The following is a 19,752-nucleotide window of genomic DNA, read 5'->3' on the forward strand; positions in this document are numbered from 1 at the left end:
AAGATCGTGATGGCCACACTTGAGTCATTTACCATTCTAAGACCAGGAAGGTCACCAAGGGGAGGTAAAGGAAGGGGCGTCAACATCGGGGTACCCCTTTAAAGTTTTGCTGGGGCCCCCATGAATTATAGTTACGCCCCTGACTGCTGGGCTACCTCCCAGCAACCAACAAAATCCAACTTTACACTGGAAAGCGACCGTCCAAGAGCAGAAGATTAAATCTGACGCGTTACTTTGGATTGTACAGATAGCTCATATCAAAACCGTCCGAGAGTAAATTTCCTGGAAAATGATCCCTTTGAAGTAATTAAAAAAATAATTGAAAATCCCTAAATGAATTTGTATGTTCCAAGAACTTATTGTACCGTCTTCTCATTCCGCACAAGGAAAAGGCTGTTTAATCCTGAATGTAAGCACTGCAGAGTGACTCACAGTGTTTATCTAGCCCTCAGAATCTGCTCATCTGTCATCTCTCAGCGGGGCGGGGCGTTCGGCGGGGCAGCTCTGCACTCTCACCGCTCTTTCTAAGAGCTTTTTAATGTGTTTAAAAGCCTCAGTAATGGCTGCTTGATACAACAAGAGCAAAGGTACACAACTTGCAGCACACTCGGGATTTATTTCCCTGGGAAGGGAATACAGATGTCCTCAGCAGAAGCATAAAGGGCACCTGTAGTGGGAAGAAGGCAGAGGCTGCTATTGCTGATCTCATTTAAGGCCGTTTCCACTAGACGCCTTGCTATGTGGAAACCGCTCCGCATGGCAACTGCAACCAATTCGGAGTAGTTTTCATTGACGTGAATGTACCTACGTGATGCGACGCGGAGGAAATTATGTACAGCATGCTGCAGTTTTCCGCAGCACACATCCGAGTCCCCATAAAGGGAAGCCGCATGACGCCACACCTGGTTGTACGGAAGACAACCGCAAATACTTGTGGGAGGATAATAATACTAATAATAATCCGAACATTTGTATAGCGCTTTTCTCCTGTTGGGAAAGTCCAGGAAAAATCCCGCTGCACCAGATGATGGGATATAATGGGATATAATCAAAAAGAGCTTTATTTATAATCCATCATCAGAGTTATAGATGAAAGCTCACGCGTATCCGAGCAACGGCTCCTTAACCTCCTTAGCGGTAACCCCGTGCTGGACACTGGGTAAGCCGCCGGAGGGTGCCGCTCAGGCCCTGCTGGGCCGATTTTCATAATTTTTTTTTTTGCTGCGCCAGCACTCTGATCGCCGCCGGCCCGCTCCCGATCGCCGCTATCTGTTGCGGCGCACGCCCCCCCCCCCCCCCAGACCCCGTGCGCTGCCTGGCCAATCAGTGCCAGGCAGCGCCGAGGGGTGGATCGGGACTCCCAATGACGTCCCGACGTCGGTGACGTCTTCCCGCCCCGTCTTTGAACGGGATTTCCTGATCGGAGATCGCCGAAGGCAATCGAAGCGGGCGGGGGGATGCCGCTGAGCAGCCCTGGGCTCGCTACATGATTTAAAAAAAAAAAAACTGCTGCACTGCCCCCTGGCGGAATTTTTCATACCGCCACGGGGGTTAATCATAGCTTACAAAGAACATACATTGCACAGGTTATATAGGTGAAAAAGACACACCCATTATGTACATGTAAATTGTAATAGATAGAATCTGGCTGGGGCCCTATCAAAAATCAATATGGGATAACTCTTTTTTATTATATTATATATCGTACTCAGGTCTAATCTAGAGTTCAAACCTAAAGGCGAACGGATTCCCAATTTCCATATCCAGTATGCTTCTCTTTTTAGCGGAGTCCTGTATAAATCCCCACCCCTCATAGAACGTGTTACCCTTTCTACACCCTGGAACTTAACCTCTTGATGACCGCAGTGCTAAGCCCCCCTAGTGATCAGGCCATTTTTAGTCAAATAGGCCACTGCAGCTTTAAGGCCAAGCTGCAGGGCCGCAAAACACAGCACACAAGTGATTCCCCCCCCCCCCTTTCTCCCCACCAATAGAGAGCTGTCTGTTGGTGGGGTCTGATGGCCCCCCAGTTTATTTTTTTAAATAAATATTTGTGTGTTTTTGTGTGATTTTTTAATATTTACCTTTTTTTTTTTTAAACAATCCCCTTCCTCCCCCTAGCCGGCCAGTCCTGGCGATCGGCTGTCATAGGCCTCTGCCTATGAGAGCCAATCGCTGTCTTGTCCCCCAGTACAGCGCTGCTGCCGATCGCATCTGTGCTGCTGCTGCTGTACGCATCTGTGCCGCTGCTGCTGTACGCATCTGCGGCCTGCGCGCGATCTCCTGCATTAGCTGGCCCCAGGACCTGACGCCATTCAGTGTTAGGCCGACCTAGGGATGCCACCGCGGCCACGCCCATCTGCGTGACGCGATCGGCAGGAGGTTAAACCCAGACATGTCTCCGGAATCAACATGTACATTTTTTTTCTCCTGTCAGACTCAAAGCGCTCAAGAGCTGCAGCCACCAGGACATGCTCAAGAGGCCGCCCTGCAGTGTTAGGGAGTCTTGCCTTGAACTCCTTACTGAATAGGTACTGAACCTGGCCAGGATTCGAACCCTGGTCTCCCATGTCAAAGGCAGTGCCCTTAACCTGTATACTATACAGGATGCAAGGCAATGCAGCGATCACCTCGCATCCTGAACGCCAGTGGAAAAAAAAATTACTTGCCTAGATGTCATGCTGATCCATAGGTTTCATATGTGGCCAGAAGCTGACCTGTAACAAGCATGCAGCCATTGAACGCAGGACACCTGATCTGCATATTCGTCCTGTGATTTGCAGGGTGTGATGCTACTGCAGGTGTTAAAGGACAACTGAACTGAAAGGGATATGGAGGATGACATATTTATTTCCTTTTAATCAATGCACATCACCTGGCTGTGCTGCTGATCCTCTGCCTCTAATGTATTTAGCCATAGACCCTGAAAAAACATGCAGATCAGATGCTCTGACTGAAGTCAGACTGGATTAGCTGCATGCTTGTTTCAGGTGTGTGATTCAGACATTACTGCAGCCAAAGAGATCAGCAGGGCTGCCAGGCAACTGGCAAAAGGAAAAAAAAATGGCAGCCTCCATATTGCTCTCTTTTCAGGTGTCCTTTAAAACCAACACTGCATGCGAGTGACTAACCTTCCTGCATTGCAAACTGTTTAGTCATGTACACTATCTCACAGGAGTACTCCTCTCAGTTTATATTTCTTTATGGGACAACACTGAAGATATGACAGACTTTGCGTTTCTCCACCTTCTGTTTGAGGATTTCCCGCAGATGCACAATAGGGTTTAGGTCCGGAGTCATGCTTGGCCAGTCCAGCACCTTTACCCTCAGTTTATTTAGTAAGGCAGTCAACATCTTGGAGCATTGTTTGGGGTTGTTATGTTGGAATAATGCCCTGTGGTGGGAGGGAATCATGCTCTGCTTCAGTATGTCACAGTACATGTTGGCATTCATGGTTCCCTCAATGATCTGTAGCTCCCCAGTGCCGGCAGCACTCATACAGCCCCAAACCATGACACTCCCACCACTATGCTTCACTGTAGGCAAGACACACTTGTCTTTGCACTCCTCACCTGGTTGCCACCACATATACATGACACCATCGGAACCAAATAAGGTTATCTTGGTCTTATCAGACCACAGGACATGGTTCCGGTAATCCACGTCCTTAAAGAGGCACTTAAGTCCTAAAAAAAAAAAGAGTTTTACTCACCTGGGGCTTCCCTCAACCCCCTGCAGCTGATCGGTGCCCTCGCCGTGTCTCTCTGATCCTCCGTCCCCGCCGGCAACTACTTCCGGTTTCACCCTCAGGACCTGACAGCCATGGGAAGCGAGTGATTCTTCGCGTTCCCAGCCAAAATATCACCCCCTATGCTGCTATTGCGGCCTCCTGGCCCTGACGGCAAAACCGGAAGTGGTCGCCGGTGGGGACGGGAGGATCAGAGAGACACAGTGAGGGCACCGATCAGCTGCAGGGGGCTGAGGGAAGCCCCAGGTGAGTAAAACTCATTTTTTTTAGGACTTAAAGAGACTCTGTAACAACATTTTGAGCCTTATTTCTTCTGTCCCATAAGTTCCTATTACTGTTCTAATGTGGTCTGTCTTACTGCAGCCTTTCCTACTTGCACTGTCTCTGTAATAAATCTTATATCCTTTCCTCTGTCGTGTCTGTCGGGCTGAGGCTGGAATGTGTGGAATGTGCAGCACTGCTTGTCACTGGCAGAAGCTTTACACACCCCCTCCAAGCTCTGCATGAGTCACACAGTAAGCTAGTTCTCAGCCTATGATACTCTGGTTAGAAGCCAGTCTTTTGTTTGTAAACACTGCCTAAAACTATTAATTGCAAACCAGGGTTGCAGCAGGGAGTGGCAGAAACAGCACAGAGGGGCACAGGAGAACATAAGGAAAAGAATAATATGGTTTTTATTGTAAGAATTTTAGAGTACAGATTCTCTTTAAGGCTCACTTTAAGGCGCCTATATATCTACCGATGATGGGAAGATTTTGAGAAACCTGTTGGCTGCCCATACACCTCAGGACGATTCCCATTCGATTTCAGGATGAAATATTTCGGGAATTGGCTTGTGACGCCGCCTTGCTGCATAATGCATGTGCACCGGGGGCACATAAAACATTTGGGAGGGACAGCTGCTGGTGATTCCGTCGTTTGGGATTATCATTCGCCACTCCCGCCGCACACGCAGTCAACCAATTTCAGCCCTGAATCAGTCGAATTGTTGATCAGGCATGCTTGTAGCAGCAACAATTTTCATCGTATGGTCAATTGACTGCCAAGTCGCCTGATGTATGGGCACCCATAGTCTGCTGGTCTGTGTGCAGGCTTTCTTGTGCATCGTCCGTAGGACGACAGACTTGCAGACCTATTTAATGCAGTGTGCGACGCATGGTCTGAGCACCGACAGGCCTTTTTCTTGTATAAATGTTCAGTGATAAGTCCAGGCTTTTTGTATCTTATTTGCACCGTGATCTGTCTGTATAATACTCCCTATATCTGCCAATGTTTCTGTAGCCTCAGAGCTCTGATACATATGAGATTTTTATTGCGTGTAATTATGCTGATGGAAGGGCCTTGCGCTTGAACGCTTGCTGAGATTTCTAGTATAGTTAGCTATTCAGGGCCATTAAAGGCACCTTCCTCTTCCTTGTTATTTTTACCCACAAGTAGTTCTTTTGATCCGCCTCTAAGCTGATGCAGTGCTATACACCGCATGCTTGGGAGAGACCTTTCACCAGCATGATCGCAGTTTCATTTCTGTTATATATGGATTTTAAATCTGGCTATAAAGAGCAAGACGTTAGGTAGACAAATACAGTGTTCTCCCCAGAATTTTTTTCCAGCCAGGTGACATGAAAAAGTAGCCGGGTGGGGAGTAACTGGGGGAAGGCTGGGCCGGCACAACACTGCTTACAGGAGGAAAGCCAGCCAATGACAGCCGGGTGCTCACCAAAATTAGTCGGGTGGAGCACCCAGCTAAAAGGGCTTGGGGAGAAAACTGCATATACTATGGAAGGCGTATTCTGGCTGCATATTCAGTAGATTGCCCAAACCCACTGAGCAATTTTCCTATAACTGCACTGGGGGGAAGGGGAGGCATAAAACATTTGGGGCGGGGGGGGGGGGGGAGGTTACAGCGGCCAGGGGTTTTGGTTGCATTCGTCATTCACGAATATCGCACCAATTTCAGACCGAAAATTGAAAATTAGTCACATCATGGATTGGGCATGCTCTTGGCAGCACCGATTTTCACCCGATTATAATTATTGAATCTTATGGTCGATTGGCCGCCAAGTCGAGTGATGTATATCCACCTTTAGATTTAGAGGATCAGCAGGACAGCCAAGCAATTTGCATTGTTTAAAAGGAAATAAATAGGTCAGCCTCCAAATCCCCCTCACTTAAGGTGTGCTTTAACCACTTAAGTACCAGCGGTCTCTACCCCTTTAAGGACCAGAGAGCACTGGTACTAGAAACCGCAGCATAACGATAAATTGCCATATATACCCACCACTATAGCCGTCCATGCCGCACACCCAGAGCCTCAGGCCACCCACTCTGCTGTCTATATGGCGGCAGAGCTCTGACCTTGGCTCCTGACCGTGTGATCAATGTGAGCCAATGGGAATTGCTTACTTTGATGGACAGGGTTAGGAGCCAATAAAATCAGAGGGCTCTGCCATCATAGAGACGGCAGGGTGAGTGAGCTGCGGCGGGGAGACAGCGATGAGATCAGCGGGAGCGGTGACAACGCGCGGCAGCGATGTGAAATCTACGCCCTGGCAGGTATTAGAGCATCAAGATGGCGTAGATTTCAATCACCGCCGTCCGGAAGCGGTTATAAGACAGCTGGGAACAACGTGCAAACATCTGACAATATGAGACAAACGGGAGAAATCTTGAGCCGGATAAAGAAACTCTATATACAGTGTAATCCTGGCATCATCTCTGTGACAGGTTGCAGGAGTAGGAAAATTACATTTTCTCAAATGGCCCGCAGACAAATCCCCTGGTTACTGCAACTGAGAACTTAATCATGGCTTCCATTATTCAGACTTTATATCAGACCCGTCTAGTTATACCTGGCAGGGGTGGATAAACAGTCTGAGCCTTTAATAGTCAGATCGGGTGACAGCTGAATGTCTAGGGGTACACCCCACCCTGCCTACCCTCCTGCTGCTCACAATGCTCTGCTGACATACAGATCATTGGGGATGAATGTTCTCATCACTTTCATGCAGCAGAAGGTCTGTTGTGCTTCTTCAGCTATGCGAAAAATATGTAAAGCCTCAGCCAACCTGAGCCTTCATGTTTTTGTAATCAGTGCCTAAGCAGTTAAAGGGAACCTAAACTGAGAGGGATATGGATGTTTCCTTTTAAACAATACCAGTTGCCTGGCAGCCCTGCTGATCTCTTTGGCTGCAGTACAGTATGATTCATGCACCTGAAACAAGCATGCAGCTAATCCAGTCTGACTTCAGTCAGAGCACCTGATCTGCATGCTTGCTGAGGGGGTGTGGCTAAAAAATATTAGAGACACAGGATCAGGAGGAGAGTCAGGCAACAAGTATTATTTTAAAATGAAAAATCCACATCCTTCTCAGTTTAGGTTCCCTATAAAGGGAACCTAAACCATAGTAACAAAAAAAGAATTTCACTTACCTGGGGCGTCTAACAACCCCCTGCAGCCACCCTGTGCCTGCGATGTCATAGAACAATGCTCCGGTTCTCTGCCGCGGCTGAGTTTCCTTTTCGGCCACTGTGCCTGCACATCCCTGGCCTTGTGCGACCTCGGTAGGCTTAGTATTCCCAGTAAGGACTCAACCCTCAACTTACTTGGATACTTATCCAATAACGTTTTTTGCATCCAATATGCAGTAGTACATAGCATACTAGCCAGCACACATATATAGACATTCAACATCACGTTCCCCCAGGTTAATAAGGGGGCGGGTCCCTTCTTAATTAGTTACTTAACCCTTCTCAGGGAATAAAGAGCAGCAAAACCAACCAGACCTCGCTCACGTCGCCATCCTGCACATGCGCTACATGAGATTTCTCTTCCTGCGCATGCGCAGGACGGCGGCGTGAGCGAGGATGTCCGCAGCCAGTGCCGCGCATGTGCAGTGGCCTGACGTGAAAACAAAACTTAACCATGGTGGGGGACCGGCGCATCGTTCCAGGACGATGCAGGCACAGGGCAGCTGCAGGGGGCTGGTAGAAGTCCCAGGTAAGTGAACCTGTTTTTTTGTCACTTTGGTTTATGGCTAAAGCTGAATTCTCACCTGAGGAAGGATCGGGGAACCTCATAGTAACGTTTCCTGACAAACAAGGTTCCCCGATCCCGGAATACACAACTCATGACGGGGAAGGTCAAACGATTACCGTACTTTGGGTGGGATTTTTTTTATCATGTAGCTAGCCTAGCGCTAGCTATATGATCCCCCCCCCCCCCCCCTGCTTCCTCCGTCCCACCCCTCTGATCAGCGCCGGAGCAAAGACCCGTCCAGAAATCCCGTTCTGAACGGGCCTTCCTTCAGGGCTTCCCCCGTCGCCATGGCGACGAACATCATTGACGTTGTGAGGTCACTGGGATTCCCGATCCACCCCTCAACGCTACCTGGCACTGATTGGCCAGGCAGCGCACTGGGTCTCGGGGGGGAGCCCTGTATTGCGGCGGATCGGTGGCGAGAGGCGGCGATTGGGTAGGACACGCAGCAAGCAAAGTGCTTGCTGCGTGTTTAAAAAAAAATTATTCAAATCGGCCCAGCGGGGCCTGAGCGGTGACCTCCGGCGTATCTGGACGAGCTCAGCTCAGCTCGTCCAGAACGCCAGGGAGGTTAAAGATCCGATCCATCGTGATCCGCACGTCGCCAAACGATATTCGTGTAATCAGGCGCCTGTTCCCACATTGCAAGATAGTGGAAACAATTGCACGTCGCTCAATAAAATCGACGATCGTTGAAAAAAAATTGCCATAAAAATGGCTTAGTTAGTACAGCCTTTTAGTGAGCTACTAGTACTCTTGCCTTGCAGCATTAAAATCTCAGATCAAGACACTATTATTATTATTGATTTATATAGTGCTAGCATCCTCTGTGGTGCTGTATAGAGATGGCCCGAACTGTTCGCAGCGAACAGGCCATGGAGAATGACCTCGGAGTCATTTCCGCACTCATCATATTACGCATTGGTGCTCAGATGCTTTCCCGGTGGCCGCATGTCCTTGATCATGTTTCTCCAGCCGGGAGTGCTCTGTGTGATGTCCGCATGCACAGAGCGCTCCCGGCTGCAGGCGCGCAATCAAGGCCGCGTGGCCGCCGAGAAAGCGTTGGCGCACTAATGCGTAATATGACAAATGTGGAAGTGATCCAGAGGTCATTCCACATGGCCTGTTTGCTGCGAACAGCTCGGCGAACAGTTCACGACATCACTAGTGCTGTACAACAGAATACAAGGAATAGCACTATAATATAAACAACACAACACTTAATACCATATATACTTGCATATAAGCCAACCCGTGTATAAGCCGAGGTACCCACTTTCCCCTGAGAAACCAGGAAAAAGTGATTGACTCGCATATAAGCCACCTCCCCAGTAGCCAGATGCTCCCCCTGTCAGGCCAGCCTCCCCCCCATTGACTCGCATATAAGCCCCCTCCCCAGTAGCCAGATGCTCCCCCTGTCAGGCCAGCCTCCCCCCCCCCCATAGTCAGATGTTCCCCAAGGATGATACAGCTGTGTCTCAAGACGCCACTAGATGGCATCATAGATATGAGACACAGTGATTGCCACACAGGAAGAATCCCTGATTGTTGCACCGCTGACACGCTGCTTGCATGCGCCGCTGCACAAGACAAGGGACACAGGTAGTCTAGAGCACCGCACTCTGCACACCATGTTTCAGGGGATGGGGGACACAGACACTACAGGGAGTCAGCTGACAAGAGCAGGATCACTAGTACATGATCCTTACACTCCTCTGCCAGTAACAAAACCTGCTCCACCATCTGTTCTACTCCACTGACTCACATATAAGCCGAGGGGGTCATTTTTCAGCATATTCAGCATGCACATTCCCATTGGCTTTTTCATATGCTGCACTAAGAAAACATGAAAATTCTCCTACAAATGCAAATTTGAATGCCCAAAAAACATGCAAAAACATTTTTTATTTTTTGACAATTATAAGTGTGAACCCTGCTTAATAGTAAATGAATAGTCACAGAAAATGCAGCGAGGTGGGGATGTGAGAGAGCAAGCGCAGAACGCGCCCTCCGGCCTATTCGCCGCGGTTTAATTACACCTAAATTATTCACCACAATACACCCTCTTCATACGGATGAATTAGGCCTAAACATATTGAGCTAACTCCCTAATACAATTATACAGCACCTCCTATAATTGTACATTAATTACCGCTTTCCCACTCTAGCTGAACAAACAAGACTTTTTTTTTCCTAACGGCCTTTCAACACCTGCTGCATATTATCAGCAGCCAATGTATCTTTTTGGAACAAATCTGTCTTCTCAAGGGCTTTCTTTGTCTTGCCCAAGGACTTTCTTTTCACAGATAGTTTTGCATTCTTGGCCAAAAACATCAAAGGACCCTGTTAAGGGGCACAATGTGTCCATAGTGAGTCGGAGGAATGTATGCATATGTGGATAAGTTCACAAATATATCAGAGTCCACGGTATCCGGCACCAGCGGGATCGCCTGATGCCGTATACATGCACTTGCCGGTTGCTTGAGCAATGGGACAAAAAAAGCACAACAAGCCCCCCGAAATACTTACGGAGCCTCTAGCGATGTCTTGTAGTCTCCCTGCAGCTCCTACCAAGTTTCTGGAGACCTCTGTGCACGTAAGCCGGCGTGTCAGCTGACCTGCAGTGCACGGTGCTGGAAAACCGCTAGGAGCGGCAGAGAGACTACAACACATCGCTGGAGGCTCGGTGAGTATTTTAAATGCCTACAAAACCCTCTGGAAAAAAGGTCCCCGTTATCCATCAGGCATGCCGGTTAGTTGAGACTTCCGGTTGCCTGAATTCCAGTTAACAGGGACTCTGCTGTATATATACGTTTTAAAGGGATCCTTAAAGGAATCGTCAGGCAAAAAAAAAAAAAAAAGGTTCACTTACCAGGGCCTTCTACCAGCCCCATGCAGCCATCCTGTGCCCTCGTAGTCACTCACTGCTGCCCCAGTCCCCCGCCGCCAGCTAGTTTCATTTTTGCCGACCTCGGGGTTGGCGGGCCGCATTGCGTACATTTTTATGCATTCCTGCTAGTGCAGGGACATTAACGCATACATTTTTACGCGTTCCTTATGTAACGCGCGAAAATTTACGCATTTCAACGCTACCGCGTAACAATGTATGCGTTAATGTTCCTGCACCTGCGGGAATGCGTAAAAATGTACGCAATGCGGCCCGCCTACCCCGAGGTCGGCAAAACACGAAACTAGCTGGCAGCAGGGGGGGGGGTTGGGGGGGGGACCAGAGGATTAGTGAGTGACTGCGAGAGCACAGGACTGCTGCAGGGGGCTGGTAGAAGCCCCAGGTGAGTAAAACTCATTTTTTATTTTTTTTTGCCTGACAATTCCTTTAAGCCTGTAAAAAAAAAAATTAGTTTTACTCACCTGGGGCTTCTACCAGCCCCCTGCAGTCATCCGCGAATCCTCCTGTCCCCTGCCGCCAGCTACTTTCAGCCGACGGGCTCACTACGCCTGCGCAAGCCTGGCCACACGTCTCCTTCTTCGTGTTCCCATCTGCAATAGCGCTATTGCGGACTGGAACGTGAAGAAGACTACACGTCGCCGGGCCTGTCAGCGCATCGAAATTAGGTGGCGGCAGGGCACAGGTGGATCCGTGAGTGACTGTGAGGGCACGGGATGGCTGCAGGGCGCTGGTAGAAGCCCCAGGTGAGTAAAACTGATTTTTTTTTTTTTATTAGGCTCAAAGAGAAACTGTAACCAAGAATTGAACTTCATCCCAATCAGTAGCTGATACCCCCTTTCCCATGAGAAACCTTTACCTTTTCTCAAACAGATCATCAGGGGGCTCTGTATGGCTAATATCGTGGTGAAACCCCTCCCACTGTCTGTGAACCTCATTGCATTGTGGGAAAACAGCTGTTTCCAACGGCCAAATAAGCAAGCAGCATCTCCTTCCAGTGACATCACCTGCCAGCAGTAAAAATGTCACCATGTGATAAATGTCGGAATGTAAATCGGGGAGAGGAAAGCTTTTGCAATGGGCAAACACTGACTAAATCATTTATACAGAATTATTGTAAAAATGAAGCACTTTTTATTACATGATTTTCAGTGGAGTTCCTTGTTAAGTGTCTCTTTAACAATTGCTCTGAAAAAAACAGTTCTTCATATTCAAAATAACTGCAATATTATAAGGTAAAAGACTAAAGAATGACTCTATGGGCTTGATTCACAAAGCGGTGCAAAGTGTTTGCACGCCTGTGAAAAGCCCTTTATCACGCCTAAACTCAGTTTAGGAGTGATAAGAAGAAACTCGCGCGATCTCCCGCGCGCAAAGTTTTGCGCGCGTAGCGCACCGCGCTGCGCGCGCAGTGTGCCGTGCTTCGCGCGCAGCGTCCATTGAGCCCTATGGGGCTTTGCGCGCGCAGCGCGGTGCGCTACGCGCGCAAAACTTTGCGCGCGGGAGCTTCGCGCGAAGAGCAGCACAAATCGGTGATAACTCAGCTTTGCACCGCTTATCACGCCTAAAGTCTTTTAGGCGTGATAACTGAGTTATCACCGCTTTGTGAATCAAGCCCTATATGTCACTTTCAGGCTGCTGCATAGGCGTACACATGTGAGGTTACACAAGGACAACTGTAATGAGAGGCATATGGAGGGCCGGAGACTGCCATATTTATTTTCTTATAAGCTATACCAGTTGCCTGGCTCTCCTGCTGACCCTCTGCCTCTAGTACTTTTATCCATAGACGCTGAACAAGCATGCAGCACATCAGGTGTTTCTGACATTAATGACATGTCTTCATTGCTAGTCCATCTCTTCATAGGGGATTCTCAGCAAGGCTTTTACTCTTTATAAAGATATTCCCTAAAAAGGATTCAAACAATGATGCTGGCCAGCCTCCCTGCTCGCTACAGTTTTTTGGCAGTTGGACAGAGCAACTGCCATTCACTAAGTGCTTTTGAAAATAAATAAATCCCTAAGAATACCCCCATGAAGAGATGGACTAGTTCAAAACCTGTCACTTCTGTCAGATTTCTACTACCTACAGTAAGTGACAGTAACATAGGAGAAAAGTAATTTATGGCTCATTTTACTCTGGAAAAAATGTACTTCTTATTTGTTTGTTTGCACATATTTAAAATTTTACAATTTCTCGCCATAGTGCCCCTTTATTGCCGCTGAGCTTTCTGTGCATCAGCTCAGGAGGGTACATTTCAGTGAGCGGAGACACAGTTGTCCTTTTTATTGGTATCCCTGTCATTTCGCATGCCTAGGTGCCCACCGCTCTTCCTCCATATGCCACGGACCTGGATCCGGCCCAAGACTGGGATAAGCAGAAGACTCTAGGATTGGAAAGCGGGGAGATGATGCCAAGGATCATGTCAGTGAAATCGCTGCAAGAGATGGAGAAAGCAAGGTTTGTTTAATCAACACTGGCCATATTCATGGCGTTAAAATGTAAACGGTGTCACTAGATGCCCCGTGGCAGAGACACATGCTGGGCCTGGCACTGTATCAAAGTCACAAATAGCAAATGGAAAGTTCCTCACTGTTGCTAGCAGCCAGCTAGCATCTGCACTATGTACATTGCCACGTCGCCCGATTTACAGTATCACCTTGTAACTAAATACCGTTTGCTCGAAGGCTCAGAATACATGGAGTGCCAATTGCCTTATAGGTGAGAGCTTTCAGGATACTGCTAAAAATATGTGGGGGGTTCACGGTGAAGAAAAAGAGGTCCCTGTGGGAATGCTGTTTATTATATGCCATTCGATGGGGTAAATGTTTGATATCTACATTATGCTGATCATTTACCACCTTGCCACATGATGGCCCTAGTGGATATTAGATCAGGGCCCATATCCAATTCACTTATTCTCTTGAGGTTTCTCCTAGGAGATAATTTTGCTTCTTCTGTTTAACAATAATGGGAACAAAAACAAAACCAAAACAGATACCAGTTGCTACCTAAAGAGAGGGAAGGCTCTGGGTCCTATAGAGCAGAGTTCCCCAACCCTGTCCTCAAGGCCCACCAACAGTGCGTGTTTTGTGGAAACCGACACTGGTAGTTAAAGCGACTCCACGCAGTGATTAAAAACAAAATCTGAACTTACCTGGGGCCTTCTCCGGCCCACCGTAGGTCGGGAGTTCCCTCAGCGTCCTTCTGGCTCCTCTCCCAGTCCCTTCGTAGAAATGGCTCCCTGCGACACCGGGACCGAGTTTCGGGCTCCCTCTTACTTAAAGATGACGTTAGTCGTCATCACGCCGGCCGCCTTGCGTCATCACGGCGGCCAGCGTGACAGTGCTGCGCATGCACGATGAAACCACGCATGCGCAGTACTGTCACACCGGCCGCAGTGATGACGACTAACATCATCTTTCAGGAAGAGGGAGCCTGACACTCGGGCCCAGTGTCGCCGGGAGCCGCCAGATGTCATTTCTGCGGAGGGACTGGGAGAGGAGCCAGAAGGACACTGAGGGACCTCCCGACCTACGGTGGGCTGGAGAAAGCCCCAGGTAAGTTCTGATTTTGTTTTTACTCACTACTTGGAGTCCCTTTAATCAGCTTTGCTGCAAAACTTATTACCTCACCTGTGAATGTTTGTGGTTTCCTGCAAAACATGTTCTGTTGGTGGGCCTTGGGGACAGGGTTGGGGAACTCTGCATAGAACCTTCCCGCTCCTATCACGGGGCCCTTGTTCCAGTGCTGACTCCCCCGGTAGCAGTATTTGACTGATCAGTCGAATACTGCTCTCTACCTCCGCAGGAGGATTCGAAGTCTGTAGTACCCCAAGTGCTCCTGAAGAAGGGCCACTCCGTACTGCACCTGCATGAGCACGCCCACTCGCATGATCAGTACAGAGCCGCCTGTCTTCAAGAGCACTTGGGGTCCCAAAGACTTCTGATGGTTCCCATTAACTGTAAAATAACTTTTGAGCACTAGTCTGCAATTGCAAAAGTAGGTAAAAAGGACTATCAAAATGAATCCGGGTATTTTCTTGCTTGCTGGTGGCTTTAAAGAGAATCTGTAACATCAAAACCTCCCCTGGGGGTACTCACCTCGGGTGGGGGAAGCCTCAGGATCCTAATGAGGCTTCCCACGCCGTTATCCATCCCTCGGGGGTCTCGCTGCAGCCCTCCGTACAGCGTCGTCGTCAATATTTACCTTCCCGGCTCCTGCGCAGGCGCTCTGACGGCTGTCGGCTCCGAAGTAGGCGGAAATACCCAATCGCCGTCAGGTCTGCTCTACTGCGCAGGCGCAAGTCTCCGGCGCCTGCACAGTAGAGTGGACCCGACGCCGATCGGGTATTTCCATCTACTTCGGAGCCGAAAGCCGCCACAGCGCCCCCGCTGGAGCCTGGAAAGGTAAATATTGAATCAACAGTCGGATCTGTCGGCGGCTGTACGGAGGGCTGCAGCGAGAGCCCCGTGTGACAGAGGACGGCGTGGGATGCTTCATTACGATCCTGAGGCTTCCCCCTCCCGAGGTGAGTACCCCCCAGGGGATGTTTTTGATGTTACAGTGTCTATTTAAAGGCATTTTATTGATAAGGTGTGAAAGTATCCCCAAGGAGAAAACAGGAGAAAAGTGAATTGAATAAGGGCCCGTATGCAATTAACTTTTTCTCTTGAGTTGAGATAATTTTTCATCTTTTGTTTAGAACAACATTTCAGCAATTGAAAAAGCACTAAAAAGTAGTTGAAAAGGTACTATAAAATCTATTTTAAAGGACAACTGTAGGGAGGCTGCCATGTTTTTTTTTTCCTTTTGTGCAATACCAGTTGCCTGGCTGGCCTGCTGATCCTCTGACTCTAATACTTTTATACATAGTCCCTGAACAAGCATGCAGCGTATCAGGTGTTCCCGACATTAATGTCGGAACTGACAAGATTAGCTGCATGCTTGTTGCTGGTGCTATTCAGACACTGCAGCATCCAAATAAATCAGCAGGACTGCCAGACAACTCAGACAACTGGTATTGCTTAAGGGGGAATAAATATGGAAGCCTCTATATACCTCTCGCTACAGTTGTCTTTTAAGTATTTTTTTGCTAGTGATGTAAAGAGAATCTGTACTGTCCGATTTGTACAATAAAAAACATACCAATCGAGTCACTGTGATCTCCTGGATCCCTCTTTGCCAGTTTTAGGCAGTGTTTACAAAACAAACTTGGCTGCTAACCAGGAAGTGATGTATGTGTACATACAGTATATATCATGTTACAGTATAGTACAAGTTGTTATTACATAGTTAATTTTCTGCACTCCAGTCAATGATTTCTCACATTTTCTCAGCATGGGCAGCTCCCTTCCCCCTCAGACAAGCTGAAATTAAGAGCAGAGACCCTGTCTGTGACTAATAAACAAAGCACTCACACAGAGCCTGCAGGGGGTGTGCATAACTTCTCCCTATCACAGCAGAGGCAGTGCATTCCCCCCTGGATCGACAAAGCTTGACAAAGAAAAGATGATTAGATATATTACAGAAACAGTGCAACTAGAAAAGGCTGCAGTCATCCAGACCACATTAGAACAGGTAGAGGAACTTATAGAATAGAAGAAATAAGGCTGAACATTTTGTTACATAGTCTCTTTAACCTCTCTGGCGGTGCATTTCTGTCTGGAATTATGAGTCAAAAGCGGTACATTTTTTTCTAGAATTTTCGGCCTCCAATCCATAATTTACCAAAATATGACAGAATAAAAGCCTGGTAGACACTCTGCATATAAATAAGACTAGAACACAAATTTTGTGAATTAAATTTATGAAGACACTTAAAAATTTTGAAACTGTATAAATAAGAAAGTAGTCAAAATCAGGGGAGAGGTCGGTTACAGTATGGCAGACGCACTTAGCTCAGAATCAGTTGGGAACCAAATGGCTATATTGTTACCATCCTGTGCTTTCAAATAAGATTTTCTACCATCTCTGCCATGGCAGTCAGGTAACACAGGGGAGAGATCAAATTACAACTTACAAATGAGGCTAAACTCTCTCTATACAGTGGGATGCGAAAGTTTGGGCAACCTTGTTAATTGTCATGATTTTCCTGAATAAATCTTTGGTTGTAACGATAAAAAAAGGTCAGTTAAATATATCATATAGGAGACACACACAGTGACATTTGAGAAGTGAAATGAAGTTTATTGGATTTACAGAAAGTGTGCAATAATTGTTTAAATAAAATTAGGCCGGGGCATAAATTTGGGCACCACAAAAAAGATGAAATGAAATCAGTATTTAGTAGATCCTCCTTTTGCAGAAATTACAGCCTCTAAACGCTTCCTGTAGGTTCCAATGAGAGTCTGGATTCTGGTTGAAGGTATTTTGGACCATTCCTCTTTACAAAACATCTCTAGTTTATTCAGGTTTGATGGCTTCCGAGCATGGGCAGCTCTCTTCAGCTCACACCACAGATTTTCAATTATATTCGGGTCTGGGGGCTGAGATGGCCATTCCAAGAACATGGTACTTGTTCCTCTGCATGAATGCCTTAGTGGATTTTGAGCAGTGTTTAGGGTCGTTGGCTTGTTGAAAGATCCAGCCCCGGTGCAGCTTCAGCTTTGTCACTGATTCCTGGACATTGGTCTCCAGAATCTGCAGATACTGAGTGGAATCCAAGCATCCCTCAACCTTGATAAGATTCCCATTCCCTGCACTGGCCACACAGCCGCACAGCGTGATGGAACCACCACCATATTTTATTGTAGGTAGCAGGTGTTTTTCTTGGAATGCTGTGTTTTTCCTCCATGCATAAAGCCCCTTGTTATGCCCAAATAACTAAATTTTAGTTTAATCAGTCCACAGCACCTTATTCCAAAATTAAGCTGGCTTGTCCAAATGTGCTTTAGCATACCTCAAGTGGATCTGTATGTGCTGTAAGTGGAGAAAAGGCTTCCTCTGCATCACTCTTGCATAGAGTCTTTGTGTAAAGTGTCCGAATGGTTGAACGATGCACAGTGACTCCAACTGCAGCAAGATGATATTGTAGGTCTTTGGTGCTGGTCTGTGGGTCGAATCTGATTTCTCACCATTCGCCGCTTCTGTTTATCAGAGATTTTTCTTGGTCTGCCACTTTGAGCCTTAACTTGAACTTATCCTGTGGTCTTCCATTTCCTCAGTATGTTCCTAACTGTGGAAATAGACAGCTGAAATCTCTGAGACAGCTTTCTGTATCCTTCCCCTAAACCATGATGGTGAACAATCTTTGTCTTCAGGTCATTTGAGAGTTGTTTTAAGACCCATGTTGCTACTCTTCAGAGAAAATTGAAAAAGGAGGGAAACTTACAATTGACCCCTTAAATACTCTTTCTTATAATTGGATTCACCTGTGTATGTAGGTCAGGGGTCACTGAGCTTACCAGGCCAATTTGAGTTCCAAGAATTAGTTCTAAAGGTTTTGGAATCAATAAAATGACATCAGTGCCCAAATTTATGCCCCGGCCTAATTTTATTTAGGGGAAGCAGCTGAGACTGACACTACAGATGTAAACACAGCTTCACAGCACGGCTGTGATTTATGAGGGATTGCAGAGTGCAGGGGGACCTTAGTGGGGTTTGGGATAGCAACAGAGGCTGGGCTGTATAGGCAGATCCAGCCTCTGTATGCAGATAACATTCTTTAAACACACCTCGGGTTCTCTTTAAGTAATTTGGAGGATTACGTTCACATTTGCTGGGAAAACAGACCCATTTTGCCCAATTCACAGAACGCAGAAACATTTAACAGATCCCCAGGTGAAATATGGAAACCCCTCACACCTGTACGTTTTCTATGCAAAATCCCAACCTTCAGGATTTTTCCAGACATCACACATGCTGATGGACGCAATGAAAGTCTATGGGAACTGACAGTGTCCGCAGTCCTCTGTTCTTCTGTCACCTTATGTCTTCTACCTTCTTTTGCCAACTTCTTCTGAACCACCAGGCTGGGGACAAGAGCTCCTATACCAATGGCAACCCAATATCCACTGGGGCTGCACACTGGATTGAAACAGACCAATGGGAATTCAACCTCCCCAGGGAGGATTCTCATTGGTCCATCACTTAGCGGACCAGTCTGTTTCAATCCAGTTGGGAGCCTCAGAAGTTGATTATGCTTTTGCTGTGCTTGGTGGCAGCGGTGGCCCCAAGCAGCATGCACAACGGTACGTGTTGTGAAGGAGATGAGGGACATTTGAGGAACACTGTGTCGGACACAGGGTATCCACACGGGAAATGCTGTGAATGGGCCGTTCTGCATCAGGCATAGTGTGCACCGAGCCTAATGCCTGGTACACACATCCAATTTTGAATTTTACCATCTTCATGTACAGTATAATCTTGTTATAGCAAACTAGTATAGTAAACCTCTGGATATAGTAAACTCAGTCCTCAGGTCCCAGCAAATGCGTGTGTAGAAATTGTGATATAGTAAACTACTTTTGCTGGTCCCTTGGAGTTTGCTATAAAGGGTTTCCACTGTAGTACCAGGACAGGATCAGCAGATATTGAATACTATGAACAGATTGTGTAGGTGAACTTTCATCCTACAAGGAGGTGGTAAAATTGAAAGCGTGTGCCAGGCTTTACAGTGATGAAAGGCTATCAGGGTCAGTCAATTAGTATGTTGGACATGTTGATTCATTTTAGATATACTTTAAAGCAAATCTAAAGTGGATTTAAAAAAAACCCAACATACTTACCTATGGACAGGGAAGGTCCTATAGAACCTTCCTGCGCCTCTCCTGGTCCCCTCGTTCCAGCGCTGTCACTCCCTTTAGATGTATTCGACCCATTGGTCGAATACTGCTCTGTAAGACTTCCGGAACGCGCTCTCTCTTGCGCATGCGCAGTACAGAACTGCTCGTCCTCGGAACAACTGAGCTTTCTGGAGTCTCCTGTGGCGGCACATTATAAGGTGGGTGACAGCGCTGGGACGAGGGAACCATGAGACAAGCGGGAAGCCTTCCCTCTGTTTTTTTATTTTAATTCCACTTCAGATTTGCTTATAAAAAGATGCGCTGCTTCAGTTCGGA

At 47.4% G+C, this 19,752-nt stretch overlaps 1 protein-coding gene across 1 annotated transcript in view; it reads left to right on the forward strand.

Moving 5' to 3' along the window:
- LRRC27 (leucine rich repeat containing 27) overlaps positions 1-19,752 on the forward strand; it is a 93,930-nt gene that overhangs the window by 70,852 nt on the left and 3,326 nt on the right. Inside the window, exon 9 of the mRNA XM_068255057.1 lies at positions 13,008-13,150. Within this exon, the coding sequence (XP_068111158.1) occupies positions 13,008-13,150 (143 nt within the window). The remainder of the gene's footprint in view (positions 1-13,007; positions 13,151-19,752) is intronic.

The sequence above is a fragment of the Hyperolius riggenbachi genome, chromosome 10 (assembly GCF_040937935.1).
Source record: "Hyperolius riggenbachi isolate aHypRig1 chromosome 10, aHypRig1.pri, whole genome shotgun sequence".
Lineage (NCBI taxonomy): Eukaryota > Metazoa > Chordata > Amphibia > Anura > Hyperoliidae > Hyperolius > Hyperolius riggenbachi.